We start from the raw sequence: 23,480 nt of genomic DNA, 5'->3' as shown, positions 1-23,480 counted from the left end.
TGGGCCCACCCATTTTAAGCTGTGTCCTCCTCTGGGACCTATGGGTTTCCTATGGCTTGCTGACCAGCTGTTCTTTGAGAACCGAGACTCTTGCAAGGCAAGCTTGGATGTCACTATGGGTCTGTGCTTGAAAAGTGACCTCAAGTATGGCCCCTGCCAAGTTGCTTTGTTTATGCCTCTTGTCTAGTCATCTCTCCTTCAGTTTTACTTCCCTAAGTGCTAAGTAGTGAGAGCCGGCATCTGCCCTGGACTTGGAAGCATCTTTGTTGAGGCGTTGCTTTGTCCCAGTTAACGGCAAGGTTGGGGTGCCCTCTAGTGGCTAATATTGCAAGTGTTATGGCCTAGGACAATTTAGGTGCTTGGTTTGTTGACCTCTTCACCCCTAACTCCCCAGGCACAGTGGGCTTTCCCCACCCCTACGCCCCTCACCCCGCCTCATTTAAAAGGCTGAGGCTTCATGAATAACAGTGGTAAGTCTTAGGGTCCTGCCTCGCCATTCTCCCAACCAGATGTCTCCATTTCATACACAAGACACTAAAGCCAGTGATATGGATAGTCCAGCCAGCAAGGCTTCCCTGCCAGCGGCCATTTATTATGCCACTCTGTCCCACTCCGGGGGCAGCACGTTCTCCAGAGTCCCACTCTGAGTGTCTCATGCTGGGATTGCAGGTCGGCCTTAACCCCTTCTGAGCACTCAGTAGCCAGCTGGCACCCCACCTTTCCTGGAGTCTGAGGCAGCTGCCCAACCACCCGATGTCCGCACAACGGCTTGAACCACAGCAATGAAGGAGGATGTGACCTCTGTATGGTGGTGGCGAGTCTTTAGGCCTGCAGTCACCACCTGGGGGTGAGAGGGCAGAGCAAGTTCAGCGAGGCCATGGGTGTGGCTGCGACATGGGCCTCACAAATCTGATTAGAGCTACCCCTGGTCAAGTAGGCAGGAAGAAATAGGGTACACTGGACCTCTAAGGTCTCCTGGGAACAGGCTGTTTGGCTGTCATTGAGCAAGGGCTGAGGATGACCTATCCTGAAGGCCTGGGGACCATACGCCTTGGGCAGGGGACCCTAGTCACTATTTGCTCTGTAGTGACTCCGGAAGATGCCAGCCCTGAGTCTGGGATCTCCTTTTGATGCCACACCATGATTGTGTTTCCTCACAGCTCTCAGCCTACCTGATCAATATTTTTCTCTACTGTTGTGGTGTTGGGAAAAAGCTGGTTGTGGAGCCGGGGCTCCTCCACTGTTCTCTTGACATCATAGCCGAACCACAGGTGGTTGATGATGGCCTGGAGAGATAGGATAGGAAGATGTCAGCATAGGCTGGGAGCAAGGACAGGGAGAGACAGGGCTGGAAAGGACAGGCGGAAGGCATATACCAGTGCAACGGATGTGGTGATCTGGGTGCCTCCCGAAGCTCCCACCACCATCTTCACCTTGCCGTCCTTATCCACAATGATGGAGGGACACATGGATGAAAGTGGCTGCTTGCCTACGGTTCCGTGGGAGGAGACAGAGATACAGGTCAGCTGCCTGGCTGAGGTACTGGCCCCCTCCCAAGTCAGACCCACGCTGCACCTGGCTTGATGAAGTTGGCTGGTGAGGGGTATACTCCAAACTGGTTGACGAAGTTGGGTGAGCTGAAATCATCCATCTCGTCATTAAACAGGATGCCGCTGACTCGTGAAAGCACCTTGGAGCCAAAGCTGAAAATAGACCGGGCTCAGGTAACAGCAACTGACAATCCAGCTACGCCTCCCCCAACCTGGTCCCCACCCACCTCCAGGCCAACAGCACTCCCTAGGAGCTCCTGCCCACAGTGGGCATGTTACCAAGGTGTGGCCTCTGTTTCCCACCATGAAAGAGATAGGTCCTTATAGGAAATGAAGATCAATTGCCCCAACCCAATGCTCATGATTCTGCACTGCCCAGCAGCCCCACGGCCCCTACTAGAGGTTGATGGTACTGGTGGCAGACACAGCACTGCCGTCCTCGGAAACCACAGACAGGTGAGCAGTGCCCCCATCGTCGGGAAGGTAGAATTCGGGCTCATAGTAGGCGGTTGGGTGAGTGGTCATATCAGAGATGCGGTCTCGAAGTTGGGCAGCGAAGAACTCGGAGGTCATGTTGCGGATTACCTGCCGAGACCCCAGATCTGGCCTGAGGAGGTTAGGATGGGGGAGGGGGATACAACAGGGCTGTCCCAGCTGGTCTCAAGATGCCCCAGCCATGGGTCTGGCCACAACTTACCTCCATTGTAAACCACAACCTGCCCAGGACCAGGGACAGCGCCTGGTAACTCCCGCCTGGACACCCTCTCTAACCTCTGCCCATCCCTCAAGCCTCTAGGCTCTTGCCGTGACCTTAAATGATATGTGTGTAATGGTTTACGGAACTTGTGTCACATGCTCAGGGCTGGGAAATCAGTAGGGAAGAGACACAGGGGTCTCGCTCTGCATAACAGGGAGAAAAACAACAGCGGTCGGGAAGACTACCTGGAATGCGAAGCCGGGCACTGCAATGGAGAAGGGGACGCTCAAAAAAAGCTCCTAAAAAGAGCCCAGAATAAAGCCCAAAAGGTAAGCGCGAAGACCCTGGGTAGCAGAGAATGGGATGAAGAGGAAGGATGCTGGCCAGCATGCATCCATTCCGTGAGGTCTCAGTGGTCTATAAAACGCGACTTTGGCTTTTGCTATGAACCACACAGGCTTGGGGTAGAGGAGTAAGGAGGATGGGGGGTCCCTGGAGGGGGGGGAGTGTCACGGGAAAGGCTGTGGACAAGCATATCACAGATGAAGATGTCACTGTGGGTGGGAGAAAAAGGACAGTGGGTGGGCCTGGAGCTCTTCGGCCTGGAGTTGCCATTGACCGGGGAAGTAAATGCTGGAGGAGGAGAAGAGGCAATTGCAGGAGCTGTAGGGGCAGGTAAGGACTTGCTTGCTTCGGGAGACAGCGAAAAGTATGGCTTGGGCAGATGGGTCCCTGAACACAGGTTCATGTGTGATATTTACAGACAAAAACGAAGGTATAAACACAGCGTGGGCACGTGATGGATGGCTGCTGAAAGCTACTGGCAAGAGAAGATGGGTTGGAAGAGGAAACGGAAGGGGGCAGCTGGGAAAAAAGGAGCCCTGGGACCTCATCAGGTTTAGGCGGAAAGGCCAATCAGGCCACTCACCTGCAGCAGCCTTTCCCTGTCTTCCTGAGCAGCTATTGGCAAATCCCTCCCTATTCAGTTAAGGTGGTCCTGCAGCTCTTCCACCAGCTAGCTGATTCTGGGACCCCTGCTGCTACAGGGCCAGGCAGGACCACCCCCCACCCCTCTACCCCAGCCCCACCCCACCCCACCCCCAACCCTAGGCTGCCAGACTCTGAAACATCTGGGCTACTGGCATAATAGGCCCATTCTAACTAGCTCCGCCCCCTAACTAGCTCCACCCCCTCCTCCACCTCCACTGCTTCAGCTAAGTTATGCCTTAACAAGAGTCCTTTCTCCCTCCCTCCCTGTGCAAGATACACTGTTTCCGTCCATCAGTTCCCCACCCCCTCCACCCCCGCCCCCAAGCTCTCTTTCTGAGCAGTCTCAACTCTCCTCTCTTCTTTTCAGTCCTTGCCACCATCTCTCTGACGTCAAATAAACCTAATGGCCTCACGGGGTGCATGATGACACATGCTTTTAATTCTAGCAGTCAGAGGGAAGAGACAGGAAGGCCTCTGTGAATTCAAGGACAGCCTGATCTAAGAAGTGAATTGCAGGTTAGCCTGTGCTACCTAGTGAAGACTCTGTCACAAACCAACCAACCAACCAACCACAGGGGATGCATTTAGCACAGGCCTTGGGTACCAGGTAACAGGGGTTTCCTTTTCTTTTGGCTTTAGTTTTTCCAGGCAGGGTTTCTTTGTGTAGCCCTGGCTGTCCTGGACTCGCTTTGTAGACCAGGCTGGCCTCGAACTCACGGAGATCCTCCTGCCTCTGCCTCCTGAGTGCTGGGATTAAAGGCATGTGCCACCATGCCCGGCTGTTCACCTGGTCTTAATTCCTCCCGTAGCCTTCATGATTCCTGAGGGATGCAACCCTTCCATCCATCCCTCCATACTGCACTGAGCAGTCCAGAATCTTCCAGGCCAAAGGCCCGAGCATGCACAAAGGAGCTAGGAGCTGGCTTGCAGGGGTAGAGGGATTGGAGATGGCATAACAACCTTTTCCCCCTCAGTTTCCCTCACACTATGATCTCCATAAAACAGAGGTCAGGGACAGGGTATCAAGTCTACCCTGAAACCACATTTGGTTCAGAAAGCATGCATGAAGCTGGGTGGTAGGGTGGGCCTTTCAGGGCTCACCTAACACCCCTTTGGCAGGCCTCCCACCCACTGTGAGGTACCCCCTTACCTGAGACACATCGACAAACTTTGGGTCACCAAGCATGGTCCTCTTGGCATAGGCAAACCGGAAGGCCTCCACGATACGGTGATACGTCAGCGCCTTCTGTTCTGGGCTTGCCACACTCTTCGGAGATAAGTTGTACCCTGAGTGGATAGCCAGGCACACATTGGCAGGCAATTAGGGCCTGGAGGGGCTCAAAGGGTTAGCACACCTCTGAGCCATGTTTCCTACCCTCTGCTGTGGAAAAAACAAATATAACCAACAGCAGTGGCCATTGAGAAAGATGGTAATGCAAGGGCATAGCAACTGGGAAGTGATGGCGCTCATGCCTTTAATCCTAGCACTTGGGAGGTAGAGGCAGGTGGATCTCTGAGTTCGAGTATGGCCTGGTATTCCAGGTCAGCCAGGGCTATATAGAGAAGCCCTGTCTATGGGTTTCTGGAAGATCACTTACACTAGCCAGAAACACACTCTGGACAAGGGCCCTGCTCTGCACTCCCATTCTCTTCCTGAACACTTTTCCTCTTCCAGCTACTAAGTGTCACCCCCACCTGCACCCCCATGGGGTGCCCTGGCACTCAACACCGCCTCCAGGAGGCCACCAGCCATGAGGCAGGGTAGACATTCCACCAGATCACTGATAGAAAGATATAGGGTAAAGAGGCCCAGCAAATATGGAGCCCCAGGAAGGAGAGTTTATGCCCCTTGCTCCTCAGCGGGGCCAGAGAGGGGGACATCTCACCTTTGAGGATGTTTAAGATCAGAACCAGCACGGGCCCGCTGAGTGGTACGCTGGGCACATACAGTGTGAAGTCCCCAAGGTTGACGGTCATCGGATGCTCTATCAGCTCTGCACGGTAGTCATTCAGGTCCTCAACTGTCATAATGCCCCCTGCCATGGGACAACGGCTCAATGGCTGTGCGATGGGGTTGTGCCATGGTTGGGGACAGGGCTGCATCACGCGGGACTGGATTTACCATTGGGCAGAGTACAGGGTGAAAGCAAGTAGTACAGCCAAGGGGACACTATGAGGTCAGGGCTGTTTAAGAAAGAGGTTGGTCCCCATCGAGACAGTCTACACCATCATGAGGGGTCATGGGGCCATCAGACTGGTAACCTGGGAGCCCTAGGCACTACTGGTGCTCGCCACTTATGCCAGGCTCAAACAACAGCCTTCATCTCTGCAGCCAGAGGTCTTTCCCAAGTGCAGAACACCTTTTTCTGTCTTTCCTTTACCAGCGCCCACCCTCACGATGACCCGGTGGATGGAAGAAGACTCCTCATTTTCTGAGGAGTAGGTTCTAAGTTGCATCTGCGGCAGTAAAAGTCAATGCGCTAACCCTCCGCTTCATAAAACAGGACAAGAAAGCTGGGCGTGGTGGCGCACGCCTTTAATACCAGCACTTGGAAGGGAGGCAGAGACAGGCGGATCGCTGTGAGTTCAAGGCCAGCCTGGTCTACAAAGTGAGTCCAGGACAGCCAAGGCTACACAGAGAAACTCTGTCTCGAAAAACCAAAACCAAACCAAAACAAAAAACCAGGACAAAAATAACATGAACAAGGCTGCTGCCGCCCAAGTGCCTCTAATGCCAGTCTCACAAGGTCTTCCTCAAACCCTTAGGCCACGCCCTCCCATCTCTGCCTAACAGTCACTATAGCTCACTTCTCCCACATTATCCTCCCATGTCTGAAGCCTCTAGCTCTTCCTCAGTCCCAAGGGCTGCCTATATCTCTCTTCATACTCCAAGGGGTTTCCTATGCTGCTGGGCCAGGAGCTATAGATCCAATGGTCCATGCGGACCCTTCCCCACCAAGTGTTCCCCCAGGACCCAGAGGCCTCCTAGGCAGGGAGCACCACTCCGTGCTCCTGCTGTGGAGTTCCCCCATGCAAGCCCCCACTCACCAGCTTCCTGGATGTCCTTCACAATCTGTGCTGTGAGGCTCCCATTGTAGAAGGCCTTGGCGCCTTCCTGGGCCAGTATCTGCAGCGTATCGGCCAGCTTTGGCATAGTCACTGTGTCTCCTTCCTGAAGCACCTTCCCTTGGTGGCAGAACACCTCGCTGGGGCAGAGGGGACTCACGTGAGGCAAGAGATGTGCAGAATCCCTTATACCTCACACCCACCCGTCACCCTTTTGTCCTGAGGGTGCAGAGTACAAACACAGGTAAATCCTGCCCATAGGTGGATTATCTTCTCACTTAGGGTTTCCAGTGTCCTATCTTGTTCAGGCCACAGTGTTCCCCTGGGACCTCTAAACCAGGCTTGAATGTGTCTACAACACACAGTGAGAAGGGTCTGACGACAGCCTAAGCCCACTGAGTGGCAGGTTCCTGAAAGCAGAGCACAGCCTTCACCGGCCCTTCCCAGGACGGGCTACTTGGACATGAGGCCACCTACCACAAGGCAGGTGTCGTCTCAATGGTCTCCCGCTTTCTGTCTAGCGCTATGGCCAAGCCCTTGCCCACAGGGAAGCCATGGCGAGCCAGCTGGATGCTAGGCTGGAAGAGGCGAGCCCAGGGTAGCCGCCCATGCCGTTGGTGTGCCAGCTCATAGCCACGGATTTCACCAGGAACTGCCACGGAAAGGCCACCTAGGAACCAGGGATGAACAGAGTTTGAAAGACAGACAGGGCCGGGTGTGATGGCGCACACCTTTAATCCCAGCACTCGGGAGGCAGAGGCAGGTGGATCGCTGTGAGTTCGAGGCCAGCCTGGTCTACAAAGCGAGTCCAGGACAGTCAAGGCTACACAGAGAAACTCTGTCTCGAAAAACCAGGAAAAAAAAAAAAAAGAAAAAAAAGGACAGAGAGATTGAGAGAGTGGCTGGGTATGGTCACTAGGCCTATGTTCCCTGCTACTAAAAAGCTAAGGCAAGAGGGCTTTCAAGTTTAAGGGCTGCCTAGGCTACAGAAGGAGTTCAAGAACAGCCTGAGCAAAAATAAATAAATAAATAAAAATAAATAAATAAAATAAAATAAAGAACAGCCTGCCTGAGCAGATTAACAAGACCCTAAATAAAAGGAAGACAAGAAAAGGGCCAGTGTGTAGTTACTCTATGTTATTGCCTGGTTTGTTCCTAGCACCACATTAGAAAAAGAAAAGGGGCTGGAGCGATGGCTCAGAGGTTAAGAGCACAGACTGCTCCTCCAGAGGTCCTGAGTTCAATTCCCAGCAACCACATGGTGGCTCATAACCATCTAAAATGAGATCCGGTGCCTTCTTCTGGCCTGTTGGTTTGTATGCAGGTAGAGCACTGTAAATAATAAATAAATAAACCTTTAAAAAAATACTCAACAAAAAATAGAAAAAGAAAAGAAAAGCAGTAACATTCCAGGCACTTCCTCCAACCCATTTAATGAGTGGTGCTGGATCAGGTTGGAAGGAAATGGTAGTGCTAGGGATCGAACCCTGGACCTCCTGAGTGGTAGACAAGGGCTTTATCACTGAGCTACAGCCCCATCCCAGGCAAAGAGAAATTTAAGATCATTGCAGATCATAGCTGAGCTCCACAGGCAAGAAGTGGTGAGCAAGCCGGGCGTGGTGGCGCACACCTGTAATCCCAGCACTCGGGAAACAGAGGCAGGCGGATGGCTGTGAGTTCCGGGGCAGCCTGGTCTACAAAGTGACTCCAGGACAGCCACAGCTACACACATAGAAAACCCTGTCTCGGAAAACAAACAAAGTGGTGACCAAACACTTCTCACCGAGTACAGAACGGGGAGCAGGTGGGACAGGTGGCTGTGTACTGGGGTGACCTTATAGTACCTCCATGTGCAAAATCCTGTGTCCGGACTATGGTTGTCTACAAGCCTTGGGGAAAGCCAGAGCCCCTCACACGCCTTCTGACTCTCAGTCTGAGCTACCCTCAAAACCTTGGGTAGTTTTACGTCAACCTGACACAAGCTATAGATTCATCAGGAAGGAGGGAGCCTCAACTTGTAAAAAAAAAAAAAAAAAAAAAAAAAAAAAAAAAGCCCTTTTTAAAAAGGGGCTAGCCAGTTGGTAGATCACTGTAAATTCAAGGCCACCCTGGTCTACAAAGCAAGTCTAGGACAGCCAGGACTACATAGAGAAACCCTGTCTAGGGGGAGAAAAAAAAAAGAGGTTTATTTATTTTTATGTGTGTAAGTACTTGGCCTGCACACATGTGTATGTACCACACACATGTGGTGCCTGAGGAGGTCAGAAAAGGACATCAGATTCCCCTGGACAGTAGTTATAGGCGGTTGCCAGCCACCATGTGGGTGCTAAGAATCAAATGCAGGTTTTCTGTGGACACCAGAGCTCCACTGTGATTATTCTCTCTGTGTGTATACAGAGGTGGCTGCATGCAGGGGCTGAGGAGAAATAAAAGAACCTACCCCTACCCTCACTGATCTAACTATTCTTTACGGAAGGGTGTCATGGGTACCAGAGCCTGTCCCCAGGCCTCAGATGGTCCGTGTCCCCTGTGGGCGCTGAGCCGTACCCACAGCCCACACGATACCCTACCTGCTTCACAGTCCTTAGAGGTATTACACATGGTGCCATTGGCCAGCCGGGGAGCCACTTCACGGGCATTGATAACCTCAGCTTTTCCTAGAAAAAGAACATGTTGGCAGGGCCGGGTTATCCCCAACTCCCTCCTGTCAAGTGAGCCCAGGAGACACCCAGCTATGCTGCCCTAAGACCAACTCACTCAGACGTAAGAGGGATGGCCTGAGCCACTCACCCTCCCCACCCTGGGCACTCACGTGTGGTGCTGTTGTAGATGATGAAGAACATGCCGCCCCCGATGCCCATACTGTGGGCATTCATGAGCCCCATGCACAGCAAGCTCGCGATGGCTGCATCCACCACGGAGCCACCCTCCTGTAGCATGTCCCTACGGGCAGCATATAGGAAGGTGAGACTCTCTGGCCACCCTGCCCCAAGGAAGACGGAAGAAGAGATCCTAGGCCTGCCCTTTGTTTGGAGACAGAATCTCCTGCTGTGCCTAATATGCAGCCCAAACTGGCTTCACATCTCTCAGGCTGGGGAGTACAGCTGCCAGCGCTCAGCTGAGCCAGGTGCTTTGTTTGCTTGTTCACCTGTTTTAGTTTATTGAGACAGGGTTTTACCCCAAGGGCTGAGGTTACAGGTGGAAATTTTTTTTTTATTTTTATTTTCACAGGTGAATTGGTTTGTTTATGTAATGTTTATTTAGTTTTCTTTTATGTGCATTGATATGTAGGTGTCAGAACCACCATGTGGGTGCTGGGAATTGAATCCAGGTCCTTCAGAAGAGCAGAGAGTGCTCTTTACCACTGAGCCATCTCTCCAGCTCCCTGTTTGTGTGTGTGTGTGTGTGTGTGTGTGTGTGTGTGTGTGTGTGTGTGTGTGTGTCAATGGAGGTAGGTATCAATGGATGTCAAAAGAGGGCATCAGATTTCTGGGGTTCCAGGCAGTTGTGAACTGCCTGACCTGGGTACGGGGAACTGGACTTGGGTTCTTTGAAAGAGCAGCAATACTGTCTGACTCATTGAACCATCATCTCTGGCCTCAAAGGTGTTTGTTTATTTGTTTGTTTGTTCGTTTTTTGGTAGCCTTGGCTGTCCTGGACTAAATTTGTAGACCAGGCCGGCCTTAAACTCACAGCGATCCACCTGCATGGCTCCCGAGTGCTGGGATTAAAGGTGTGCAGCCACCACACCTGACAAGAGGCTATTTTTTATTAATATATTTTTTTCTGATTATGTCTCTAAATGAGAACTGACTTTCACATATAATGAAATAAAATTCTAAAATGAGCAGAGGCTGGAAAGATGTTCCAGGATCTAAGATGTTCTTCCAGAGGATCTGGGTTCAATTCCCAGCACCCATATCATGGCTCACAACTGTCTGTAATCCAGTTCCGGGGGGATCCAATGCCCTCTTCTCGCCTCTAAGGGTACCAGGCATGCAAGTGGCGCATAAACATACACTCAGGCAAAACACCCACACACATAAAAAAATTTTTAATAAAGCAAAAAAACAAACAAACCTCACAATCTAAAATGGGGATGGAATGGCAGCATTTTTCAGAGATAACGCTGAAAAGAGGGTCCCAAATTGGGTGTAAGAAAATTAATACCCTGTTTGCAGAGTCACTGTCCCTTATCCCTAGACAGAGGCTACCAAGAGAGTCCAAGGAACAGACAAGCAGCTCCCTGTCCACCACACATTCTTTATGCCTAGTTTACAGATGGGGAACTCAAGTCTCGCACAAGCTCACTAGCCGGCTATCTTCCACAGTGCCTTGCCCCAGAGCTGGCAGACCCACTTACCGTCCAATCTCTGAACAGCGCTTGGCATCCGTGGCCACAGCTGCCCTGGAGTACACATGGCTCGGCTTCCCAGAGGTGTAGGGCAGCCAGATGCAGAGGCCGATGATGAGGAATACCAGAACCACAGCCACCAGGCCCAGGACCAAGAACCGATTCTTCATGGCTCTGTTGCCTCGTGAGAAGGATTACTGTCAGGCTCAGCCTTGGGAATTCCCAGGCCATCCCCCAGACGAAACACAGTCTAAAGTCAAGCGTCAGGGACACAGCGCTGGGCTTCCTTTCAGCCTCTTTGAACATGTGTGGGCTGTCCAGCCCCCCAGACCTTTGGCCAGGCCATTCCTTCTGCCAGAAGCTCTGGATTCCACCTCTGCTATTAGAAATCCCATTTCTCTTCAGGGCTCATCTCTGTATGGACTTCGTTCCCAGCACAGACCCTCCCAAGGAGACCCTTCAGACTCCACGTGCCTTGGGTACCTGCCTACAGAAACCGAGCTGCTACTGGCCTGAGAGAAACTCGAGGCAGGCTAGGCTTCATCTATTTCTTCTGTGTTTCCTACCCTAGCTGAGAGCCCGGCCCCAGCCATAGACGCCCAAGAGTGGCTTACACTTGGACATCTATCATGTCTTCCAAGGAGGCACCCCAAAAGTAAACTAGCTGCATGGGCCAAGACTTACCGTCCAGTAGGAGCTCCACACCTTCCTTGGGGAGGTGGCCCCTGAAAAACAGCTCTCTGGATAAGCAGGAGGAACTCCCCCACACTCTGCAGAAACCTACGGCCAGTCTTCTCTGAAACTGCTGGAGCAGGCTACCTCCTTGTACTCCTGAAAAAAATCACAAAGTTAAACCTGAAGCCGGCCCAGCACTTTCTGGAGTGCCTGATGTGACAATCACCCTCTGCCTCCCATTGAACTCTGGAGCCAAAGAGGCTGCCAGCTGCTTGTATGTATGCATGACTTCTCCCAAGAGCCGCCTAGGGAATGGGTCACAGAAGAGAGCAGGGAGGGGCCCGGGCATTCATGTGTAAGCCCAGGATTTGGTAGTAAGAGCAGAGTGTGAACCAAACAGAGGGGTCCAAGGGTCCAGGCCCTTCCTGAGATTGGACTTGGTATTCGCCGGTTGTGTAACTCTTGTGTGCGTCCCTGACCTCACTTATGGGATGTTTTCTGAATAACTTGGATGAGGACATGTAAAATGCTAAAATGGGCATGGTGGCTACACCTGTAACCCTAGCCTTCAGAGAGCCCGAGCAGAATTGCCATAGATTTGAGCTATGCACAGGTTCCCCAGTGCTAGCTTGTGCTACAGAATGAGATCCTATCTCCAACAAAACAAACCAAACAAACAAACAAATTAAAATAAAACAGCAGGTGGGCCGGGTGGTAGTGGAGCATGCCTTTAATCCTAGCACTCAAGAGGTGGAGGCAGGTGGATCCCTGTGAGTTCGAAGGGAGCCTGGTCTACAATGCGAGTCCAGGACAGCCAAGGCTACACAGAGAAACCCTGTCTCAAAAAACAAAAACAACCCAGCACTCGGGAGGCAGAGGCAGGCGGATCGCTGTGAGTTCGAGGCCAGCCTGGTCTACAAAGTGAGTTCAGGACAGCCAAGGCTAACACAGAGAGACCTTGTCTCGAAAACAAAAACAAAAACAAAAAAACAAAAAACAAACAACAACAACAAAAAACAGGAGGTGGGCTGGAGAGAGGACTCAGTGCTTAAGAGCACTAGCTGTTCTTCCAGAGGACCTGGGTTCCATTCCCAGCACCCACATGGCAGCTCACAATATTAGATCTCCTGTTCTAAGAGACCTGTTGCCCTCTTTTGGCCTCTGTGGACACCAGGCTTGCAGAAAGTAACAGACACATGCAAACGTGCAAGGAAAACACTCATACACAGAAAATAAGGTAAGTAACTCTTAAGAAGAAAAAAAAAAAAAAAAAAAAAGGTGTGCCCAGCAGGGTGCAATAGCTCACACATGTAATCCCAGCACTCAGGGAGGCAGAGGCAGGTGAATCTCTGGTGAGTTTGAGGCCAGCCTGGTCTACACAGCGAGTCCAGGACAGTCAAGGCTACACAGAGAAACCCTGTCTCAAAAAAACATAAATAAATAAATAAATAAATAAATAAATAAATAAGTAAGTAAGTAGGTGGGACTCCTGGCTGACTATTTCTCCTGAGGATTTCCTTCCAGGCCAAGGAGAGAAGGAAAGCTCAGCCTTACACTGAGGCTTTGGGGGTGGGTGGGTGTTGACAAAGGTGTGTGGGGTGCCCTTCTCCCAAACTCCATTCCTTCCGAAGGGTTGCATCTACCAGAGAGCCCTTCTTAAAGTCCTGTGCTGTCTCCCACTCTCGCTCTCACTGTCCTTGTACAGAACCCTGGAGGATCAGAACCAGTCAGGGTATCCCATGGTCTAGGAATAAAGCTCTTTTGCGGGGGGAGTTTGAGACAGGGGGTCTCTCTCTCTCTCTCTCTGTTAGCCTTGACTGTCCTGGGCTCGCTTTGTAGACCAGGCTGGCCTCGAACTCACAGCGATCTGCCTGCCTCTGCCTCTGCCTCCGGAACGCTGGGATTAAAGGTGTGCACCGCCACCACGCCCAGCAGGAATGAAGTTCTTGTCTCCTCCCCACACCTGAGGAGAAAATTACTGATGCCATAATGGAAAAGTTCCCCTCCCCTGGATTAGAGGGTGGGTTTGGTGGGTGGCGTAATGGGATTTCATGCCTCACCTCACGGGAAAGTAGATTTGCAGCTCTTGAGGAGAAGGGGAAACGAAACCCCAGGGCAGAGGGGACACTGCCCTGTGGTGTAGCGTCCCTAGTATCTCTCCCTGCCTGAATGCAGGGATCACTCTGCCCTGAGGATACAGTCTTACTCCTGTAGTTCCTCTGGCCAGCATGGTCCTCCTATCCATAGTGCCAACCAGGCTCCGTCCCTGTTGTCCGAGGGACAGTTCATACTCTTCTCTAGACCTTGATACAGGTACCCTGGCCCCCCCCAGGGTGGACCTAGGTCAGGGTCTGAGATTCCTGGTGAGAAAGTCACACTGGGGGGATCTCAAGGGGTTGTAGGAGCCAGGCCAGGAACATGCGTGGCATCATTCATTGTTGATGTAGAACACTCTACGCAGTAGGATAGGGGATGGGCATGATCAGCATCCCAAGCCATGCCTCATGCAGCGCTCTGCTCCATTTGGGGCATCTTGGGTTTCATTTCTCCAAGGCTTGGGGTTGTAAACTGAAAGTAGTCTTAGGGTCTCAGGGCCCTGAGGTAAAGCATCTGCGACTCCTGTGGTACACACTTCACCCCTCCTTAGCCACTCATTCATCCCGAACAGCCCCAAAGGGCACCCAGAGCCTGGGAAGTGGGTTGCCCTGACCCCTGACCCCTGTCCCTTCCTCTGGGACAGTGTGACAGGGAGGGCTGGCCCAGCCTCTGCAAGCAGATGTTCCAGTGTGAGCGGAAGACGCCCTGCTGGAAGCCCAGGCTTCCATTTCCCACCCCTCCACCCAAAGTTTTCTCAAAGATTCACTAAAAGAATGTGCAAGTCTGGTTTCACCCAGATCAGTGTTGGGAGGGAAACTGAGGCACTGGTCCTCAGACCCAGACCCCTCCTTCTCTGTAACTCTGGTGGGTTTCCCAGAGGCCATGGAGACAGTGGGGGGAGGGGGCGGCGGGGCCTAGGAGAGAGCCCGCTCTTCCTCAGAGGAGAGTACTGGGATGGAGAGGAGGTATATAGGTCCTCCAAGGAAGTCCTGGCCACAAAAGTGGTTATCCCCCAGAAGCAGCCAGAGACATGCCTGTCACCCTTGCAGAATGGCTCAGTGTCCCCAACCCCTATTTGGGATCAGGATCTGGGCTTGGGCCTCTCCTCAGGGTAGAGGTAGGAAGGGGGTGGTAGCAGAACAGGACCCATGTGCTTACCTAATCCCAGAGGGGCAAGAGGTCAGCTAAGGGGTGCCCAGCTTCCCAGAAGGGCAGCTGGAGGCTTCCGAGTGGGGTGTGGAATAGGGAGTCCTCGGCAAGAGGTCCAGCCAGGCTGGGAGGATGGTCAATACTGACGTCACAGCAGCAAGGAGGCGCACCAGCACCAGTGATCAGGCTAGTCTCCAGGTGACTGAAGTTCACCCAGCCCCAGGAGGGCCCTAGGCAGGGGAGGTGGGAGGTGCTAAGAGCCTGGGAAAGGGCTCCCCCCCCCCCCTTTTCAGATTTGGCGCCCTCCAAAGGGCAGAGGCCACCCGGTGAGTCCTTCCCCGCCTCCCCCACTAGGTCCCTGTGTGAATTTAGAGACAGACACAGTGTCCTTAAAATGTTCCTGAGGCGATGAAGTAGGGGTACCCCCCAGGCACTAGACCATCGCCAAGATCTAAGAGGCCTCACTGTACCCTACTGGTCAATGACAGAGGTGCGTTCCTAGAACAGGACCTGGGGCCTCAGCATCCCAGACCGGTTCAACCACCAATCAAGAAACATTAGCCCACAAGCCCAGTCAATGAGAGGAACAGCCTAGAAAGACAAGGCCCAGAGAAGGCCAGACCTGGCCCAGAGTCACACAGCCCAGCAGAGAAATCTTGCCACCTGGTTTGGCCCCTCATTGCTGCTGACTAGCTCACCAATGAAGTTCCAAGCAGATGCAGTTATGGGTCTGCCTCAAGGGGCATCCACCAGCAAGAAATTAAGGTTAAGACTAGGCATGGTAGTGTAAGCCTTTAACAGCAGCACTAGGGGGCAGAAGCAGGCTGTTCTCCATGAGTTCAAGGCAAACCAGAGCCACACATAGTGAACTGTTGTCTCAAAAAAAAAACCAAAAACAAAAACAAAAAAAGAAAAGAAACAAGTTTAAACCGGGCATGGTGGCGCACATCTTTAATCCCAGCACTCAGGGAGGCAGAGGTAGGCAGATCTCTGTGAGTTCAAGGTCAGCCTGATCCCTAATCTACAAAGCAAGGGTATAGATAGGTGCGTGTGTAAGGGGATATACGTGTATTTCTTTGATTGTTTGTTTGTTTCAAGACAGGGTTTCTCTATGTAGCCTAGGCTGTCCTAGATTCGTCTTGTAGATCTGGCTGGCCTTGAACTCACAGAGATCTGCCTGGCTCTGCCTCAAGAGTGCTGGGTTACAGGTATGCACCTCACACCTGGTTTTTAGAGTGTTTCTAAGGGGATTATAGGTGTGGTCCTCTGCCACTTTGGGCAGCAAACAAGGCAGATTCCAACTTGAGGTCTTGGAGAAGTAAGTATGCTGTCAAGATCACCAAGACCGGGAGCCCAAGGACATCTGTGTTCTCCTACCCACATGTCCTTACAAACAGATCGAGTGATGGGGTGTCCTGGCCCACGTGTGGTCTGCTGACCTCCCAGGGACAGCTGATCTTAGACAAATTGCTTTCATCTAAACTTTGGCTTTTGTTTTGTTTTGGTTTTGTTTTTTTCAAGACAGGGTTTCTCTGTGTAGCCTTGGCTATCCTGAACTCACTTTGTAGACCAGGCTGGCCTTGAACTCACAGCAATCTGCCTGGCTTTCCCTCCCAAGTGCTGGGATTAAAGGTGTACACCACTAAACTTTGGCTTTTTTTCCTCCTCCTCCCCTGCCCCCCCCCCCCCCCCCCCCCCCCCCCCCCCCCCGTTCTCTCTCTTTTCCTTTTCTTTCTATGTCACAGCTGTTCTGGAACTTGCTCTGTAGACCAAGCTGGCCTTCAACTCACAGAGATCCGGCTGCCTCTGCCTCCCAAGTGCTAAGATTAAAGGCCACTCAGTCATTCACCCTCTTACATACACACCTATACCCTTTTAAACACGCCTATACCCCTTGCAAACACATGTATACCCCTCACACACTTATATACCTTTACACACACACACACACACACCCTTCCTTCTGATGACTTGCAAAGCACTGCTCGCTGGAAACCTGATGAAAGAGCTTGAAAGTGCCTACTTAGTGACCTAGGGATGACAGAGGCCCCTGGAGCTTGGTAAAGACTCCTTGCACAATGGTTCCTGCCCCACCCCCACCCTAAGCCCAGAGAGGGGCAGGCATGTCCTAATGGCTGACCATCAGTCCTGACAGGCCTGTCACACACACCCTGAGTGTCATAAACTTTCTGAAAACCGCAACCCAAAGTCTTCTGAGGAGTCCGGGACTCCACTCCAAGCCCCTAACACCCGCCCTACATGTGCTGCAGAGTGAGAGGGATGCCTGGTCCGGCTCCCTCAAGCTCAGTTGTCTGATAAGGATCGGGTTCTGCCTATCTGTGTGAACCCAGGGACACCAGGGCACAGGAGCCTCCTGACCCGTTATCCAGAAGTGTGGCGCACTCCTGCTGCGCAGGTGGCTCCACTCAGGCTCTGAAAAGGTCACTAGAGCCTCTAGAATGGCTCGGCACAGGGCTGAGGGACAGAACCAGGACTCCACACATTCTTGGGGGCCCCCAAGTCTATTTTCCCCACCTACGGTGTCCAGCAGCTCAGAGAGGGTGAGGAGGGCTCTAGGGTCACACAGCACCTGGGCCAGGCACGTGCTGCGGTCAGCTCCCAGCTCCACAACAGCGGAAAACTAAATCTCCATCCCCAGCTGTGACCCAGCTCCTCCCCATCCACCCACCCCACCCCCCTAGCTGGCCTGGGATGGGAGGAGGCTTTAAAGGTACAGGAACTGTACCAGGTGAGAGTAAAGTTTGGCTCTGAATCCAATCCCTGGCGCCAAGTGACCTGGAACAGCCTGGGGATAGCTCAGGGCCTGAGAAGAAGCCTGAGGGTCCTGGGCTCAGTTGTATCGACGGGGCCGAAATTCCTGTGTTCAAATAAGGTTCACACAGAGCCGGGATGCAGCCAGATGTCCTTTCCTAGTAGAATTATGGCTGAAAGCCTCGAAGGCCCTACAAGGTCCAAGGAGTCTGTTCCTCTCCGAGATTGCCAGTCGAGGCTGGCCCTCCAGACTATCTGGCCCACAGAGTGGAGGAGGGGCTGCTACCCCAAGTATTCCGGTTTAACAACCTAAGAGTGTTTCCTAATTCCTCAGCTTTCTTGATTAGGGCAGTCTGGCCGATAGAGAGTGTACTTGGCTGGGGAAGTGGGGGAATCCATCTGTTTAAGCCCTTAGGACTTCTCATTGAATGAATAAGGTCAGCACCGACATGGTGGCTCACAGCCATCTATAGCTCCAGTTCCGGGGCAATCTGTTGTACTCGCTGACTTCCTTGGGCACCTGTACATATGTGGTACATAAACCATGCATGCGGGCAAGCTACATACACACGTAAAATAATAAAAGAAAACGTAAAAGGCTTTTATTATTACTTAGGTGTACACGCTTAGGTATGTGTCTGTGTACGAGAAAGTCAGTGTGGTGTCAGGTGCGGTGAATCTGAGGCCATTGACACTAATAAATTGTCTATTGTAGGTGCTGGGAGTTGAAAGGTTTAAAACAAACAAACAGCTGGGGCTCAGTGGCACATTCCTTTAATCCCAGCCCTTGGGAGGCAGAGGCAAGTGGATCTCTGAGTTTGAGGTCAGCCTGCTCTACAAAGAGAGTTCCAGGACAGCCAGGGCTATTACACAGAGAAACCCTGTCTTAAAAAACAAAAACCAAAGCCGGGCGTGGTGGCGCATGCCTTTAATCCCAGCACTCGGGAGGCAGAGGCAGGCGGATCGCTGTGAGTTCGAGGCCAGCCTGGTCTACAAAGCGAGTCCATGATGGCCAAAGCTACACAGAGAAACCCTGTCTCGAAAAACCAAAAAAAAAAAAAAAAAAAAAAAAAAAAAAAAAAATCAAAAACCAACAAAACAAACCAACCAACCAACCAAACAACAACAACAACAAAAAACCCCAGGGACTAGAGAGATATGGTTCCATGGTTAAGACACTGGCCGTTCTTCCAGAGGACCCAGGTTTGATTCCCATCACCCACAGGTGATGCTCTCTTTTGCCCCGCAGGGGCACCAGGCACACAAGTGGACCACAGGCATACATGCAAGCAAAACACAATTCACATAAAACTTAAAAATGAACAAACAGTGACCCAGGAAAGGATCCTAACTACAGCAGGAGGCTGAAGTTCCGTGTATGGTGTGGAGATCTCTTGACTTCCCTTCCCCCTCCCCTCCTTGAACTCGAAGGTGTCAGAGCTGGAAAGGCCTACAAGCCTGGACCTTGAAAGCTAAGCCAGTCTGGACTTTGAGAACCCTGGGAGGCCGGTGAATATATCACCACGCTGGGTAACCCATTAACCCTGGCTTGCTCATTAAGACCCTAGTGTGTGCCTCTTTGCACCTTGGTTTGTTCCGGGGAACCGGGCAGAGGGCATCCATGAGAAGGAGAGTGTTGGTGGTGGTTCTGGTGAGGGCTGGCTGAGCTGGGCGCTCTCTGGGTTTATCCTCGCAGAAGCTTTTGTATATATGAGTGGCCTAGGGGTGCCACAGGGGTGCCACATCACCATTCTAATGCCTTTCTGTCTGTCTGTCTGTCTTTCTTTTTGTTTTTGTTTGTTTTGTTTTGTTTTGTTTTGTTTTGTTTTTCGAGACAGGGTTTCTCTGTAACCCTAGCTGTCCTGGACTTGCTTTGTAGACCAGGCTAGCCTCAAACTCACAGTGATCCGCCTGCCTCTGCCTCCCTAGTGCTGGGATTAAAGGCATGTGCCACCACGCCAGGCCCTAGTGCCTTTCATTTTAAAATAACTCCTTTGCTGAGACCATCTGTCGATGCCTTGGGGAGGGGTGGGGGCCTTGGCCAGGTAGGACACTTAGGGGCGGCTCAGGAAGTGGGTTCACAGTGGCCCCCAAGGCACTTCCTGTTTCAAAGGGCTTCTTTTCCTCCACCTCACCTTAGAAAACCAAGTTCTGATAAAGCAAGACTTGTGTTGCCAGCACAGGAAAACAAAATCCCGGGGTGGGGGTGAGGGGCGGTTTGCAGTTCACTGGGTTGGGGAGGGGTTCTAGCCACAGACATTGGCAGGACAGGAACCTAGACAAGGAGAGGCTGTGCCAACCACTTCCTGAAACTGTCATCTCTCTGCGGCCTCCAGCCACGCCCCATGTCACTGTCAGGTGTGGAAGGCTGACTACACCTGACTCTGGGCAGGTCTTGAGCCCCCAGTGGGTAAGGGTCACAGCTGAGGTCCCTAGTCACTGTGAGTAATCAAAGTGGGTGGATCCAGGTATAAGCTTATTCTAGAACTCCTAGGACAGGCCCTCCCTCCCCACCCGGGAAGCCAGGAACTCTGATCCCATCCAGGACACTTAATGCCCCCTCTTAATAAACTGGTGCAATGAAACTGACTTTAAAGCCAAACGTCATCGCAACAACCTAGTTAACTCTAGGATCGCAGAATCTCAACGTTTGTTCTGATTTTCCAAGCCCCTAGAAATGCCAGCTTCCACATCTGCCACTGCTGGGGAGCTCAGCATCTCTAAAAGTGCTTGGCAAGTTCTCCCCGGATTCAGATTCGACTCCCATCTTGCTGCTTGTGGTGTCTTCTACAAGCTACCAGACTCATCTTATTTTGGATGGGTCTGTTCTCAGGCCCTTCGATTCATCCAATCATCCCAGGCCACAGGTCAGAAAGGCAGGGGACACCCACACCCTGCAGCTAACTGGTAATAGTACCCTCAGAACCACACAGACCACACCAACTAGATAGAAGAGGCCCTGTGTGGGCTAGTCCACTCAGTGGTGTTGAGGATGCCCTGATTGACCACAGCAAGGTCAGAGTTCCTGTGCTCCCCACCCAGCCCACAAGCCTAACTTTTTGGTACTGTTCCCACCCACCTCCGTCACCCCACCCCATTCTAGCACTCACCTTTGGTGTGAGCAGAGCCTGTACTCAGTCAAGTGTGTGATCCTCCAGGGTCCTCAGCTTGTTATGCCTGGGAGCATTCAGCAACAGGGCCAGCCTGGCATCTGGTGGATCAAGTCCAACTTCAAAATTCAATGGGCAAATCACAGACATGGGCCCCGTGGTCTTCAGTTTCACGCCTCACCTCCCTGAGCGCTGGTGCGGGGACCTGGAAAGCCTATCTCTTTCTAGCCTCAGTTTCCTCCCTAGAGAGCTTCAGGGAGCTAGAAGACTGAATGAGACAGACTCCAGGACGCCCGGATGCTCTTCCAAGACGGTGTTGGCCTGGCTCTGACGCTCAGTTCTGTAGTCACTTCTGTTTTGTCTGATGAACCATTCAGAGCCAGGGCCCAAAGTACCCCCCCTACCCCCCAGCTACCCTGCTCAGGTGGCATTTACTGTATCACCTGGTAATTAGCTGTGCTGCCTGGAATCTCCAGGGGGCTGGGAGAGAAGCCCTGTCTTATCCATGCCCTGCCCCACCCCCCACCACATCACAGGCCACAGTCTGCGGGAGAGCCAGCTCACTTCTGTCTCCTACACTCTTGGACCACAAGGCAGGCACTCCTGCTCACCCTCCACCTCCACCTCCTTGTGACTTTATTGGTACCCAAACTGCTCAGCTTACCCAGGCTCCTGGAGCTCCCTTCCCCTTTGTGGCAGCTCCTCTGCCTCCCTTAGCTCCTGGATGCTGAACTCTCACATCAAGTATGCAGAGTCCAAGTCTGAGCCACTGGCTGGGTCAGATGCCTGAGGTCAACATGCCCAAACCTGAACTAGGCAACTGCCCTCCTCAGACCTCTACCAGCCATAGAAGGCAGAGTCCAGCCCCTCAGAGGCCACCCCTGCATCTTCACTGGTCCCTTCCAATTGGTGCTATCTGTGACCTCCAAGCCACACCTAACACCCTCCCCCATCAGCCCCAACGGGCCACTCCTATCACCTGGTGACGCCCAGTCATAGGTTGCAAGGCTGCTGCTTCCCTAATGGAACTCCGGTTCAACATGTAAGTTGGAACACTTTCCTCTCTTACTGGAAAACCCTTCAAAGGCCCCCTTTGCCCTGCAGAGAAATTCTTGCCTTGCTGGTGCCTGCCCTGCCCTCTGTCTGCAGTCAGTGCTTCTGCCAGGACATTTTATAGGCTACTACGTTGGCCTAAAAAGTATTCTTTTTCTAGACCCCCCACCTCAACACCACCTTCCTAAACTTTCCTTTGCTTCTGACTCTGAGGGCAAAGCTGTCATGCCGACTTTCTCTGCCAAAGTCTGAGCAGCATTCATAGCACCCAGTCACACTTCCTGAACAGACTGATGTTGGCTGAGGGGTGGGTGGGTAGGCTTACTAAAAAGCCATCACTGCCGGGCGGTGGAGGCACACGCCTTTAATCTCAGCACTCGGGAGGCAGAGGTAGGTGGATCCCTATGAATTCAAGGCCAGCCTGGTCTACAGTGTGAGTCCAGGGCAGCCAAGGCTACACAGAGAAACCCTGTCTTGAAAAACCAAACCAAACCAAAACAAAACAAAAGCCATCACAAGCCTGGTGTGGTGGTGCACTCGGGAGGCAGAGGCAAGCAGATCACTGTGAGTCCAAGGCCAGCCAGGTCTACAAAGTGAGTCCAGGATAGCGAAGGCTACACAAAGAAACCCTGTCTCGAAAAACCAAAAAATAAAATAGAATAAAAAGCCATCACGAAGGGCTAGGTATGGCTCAAAGGTAGAGTGATGCCAAGCATGCAAGAGACCTTGGGCTCAAATATCAGAACCAAAAGAAGGAAAGGAAAAATACCACGGAAGATTAATTACATGAAAAATAAACATACACTTATGCAACACTGTGCTACACCAGCCTTTTTACTCATGTCTCTAATCTTCTAATGCCATTGCCACTTTACAGACAAGGAAACTGAGATTTGCTTGGGCTTCTGTGGTGTGTTGTTTCCCCCCACTACCAAGTTCATGCCCACTAGGGAGCTCGGAGTGTGACCTTATTTAGAAATAGAGTCTTCTCGAGATAATTAGTTCAGATGAGATCATACTGGATTAGGGTAGGCCCTAAATGCAGTAATTAGTGGTCTCGCAAGATGACCGTTTGAGCAGTTGCACAGGATGGACCGCCATGGGAAGATGGAAGCTGAGGTCAGCGTGACACAAGTACAAGCCAAACAGCCTCAAGGACTTCCAGAAAGCTCAGGAGGGGAGGCGAAGAAGAGGCTGGCCCCATAGTCTTCAGGGGAGATGGCTCTGCTACCATTTGGATTCCAGGCTCCCAATAACCAGAACTTGTGGGGGTGTTGGTTTGGTTTGGGTTTTTTGTTGTTGTTGTTGTTGTTGTTGTTGTTGTTGTTTTGAGACAGGATTCCTCTGTGTAACAGCCCTGGCTATCCTGGAACTCTCTTTGTAGACCAGGCTGGCCTCGAACTCAGAGATCTGTCTGCCTCTGCCGCCCAAGTGCTGGGATTAAAGGTGTTCGCCACCACCACCCGGCCAGAACTAGCTGTTTTAAGCTGCTGAACTTGAGGCACTGGGTTGCAGCCACCATGGGAAGGCAGTGCTTCTCCCTGCTTTGTGAATGGCTACGCACTCAGCAAAGAGCAACCCAGAGAATTAAAGCCCTGATCTGCTTCCTCCTTTTTCCTCCGTGGCAACTCCTGCTGAAGGCAGAAGACCCATGCCTGATAGAGTAAGCTCAGGGAAACTGGCTGCCTCCTTCCTACCAGGAAAGGTTTCAAGACCATTCTGTGGCTGGACCCGGTAGTTCAAATCTACAGTCCCAGCACTTGGGAGGTAAATAAAAAAGATCAGGAGTCCAAGGCCACTCTCAGCCACAGAACTCCTAATTTAAGCAACGTGATGCAGAGATTGTATCCTTTGTCCTGGTTACTAGGAAGGTCGGGATCACCTGGTTCCTTGCTGAGATAACAGCCTTGACGTGGCTTTCCTGTTTGGGCTTTCTCATTGCGTGAATGGAGGAGACCAACAACAGA

At 52.1% G+C, this 23,480-nt stretch overlaps 1 protein-coding gene across 1 annotated transcript; it reads right to left on the bottom strand.

The window, feature by feature from the left end:
- Positions 1-605: 605 nt before the first annotated feature.
- On the bottom strand, positions 606-21,322 carry Ggt1 (gamma-glutamyltransferase 1). Its single transcript, XM_051153218.1, has 15 exons — positions 21,125-21,322; positions 20,461-20,561; positions 11,342-11,488; positions 10,667-10,831; positions 9,116-9,246; positions 8,874-8,960; positions 6,781-6,973; positions 6,286-6,443; positions 5,124-5,273; positions 4,388-4,524; positions 1,948-2,135; positions 1,576-1,703; positions 1,377-1,489; positions 1,173-1,286; positions 606-841 (listed from the first exon to the last, which is right to left on the bottom strand). The coding sequence occupies exons 4-15, from the start codon at positions 10,825-10,827 to the stop codon at positions 695-697; spliced, it is 1,707 nt and encodes a 568-aa protein (XP_051009175.1). The 5' UTR covers positions 10,828-10,831; positions 11,342-11,488; positions 20,461-20,561; positions 21,125-21,322; the 3' UTR covers positions 606-694.
- Positions 21,323-23,480: the final 2,158 nt, after the last annotated feature.

This window comes from Acomys russatus, chromosome 11, assembly GCF_903995435.1.
Source record: "Acomys russatus chromosome 11, mAcoRus1.1, whole genome shotgun sequence".
In the NCBI taxonomy this organism is placed as follows: Eukaryota; Metazoa; Chordata; class Mammalia; order Rodentia; family Muridae; genus Acomys; species Acomys russatus.
The sequence above is the reverse complement of the archived record's forward strand: the minus strand, read 5'-3'. Positions and strand labels throughout refer to the sequence as shown.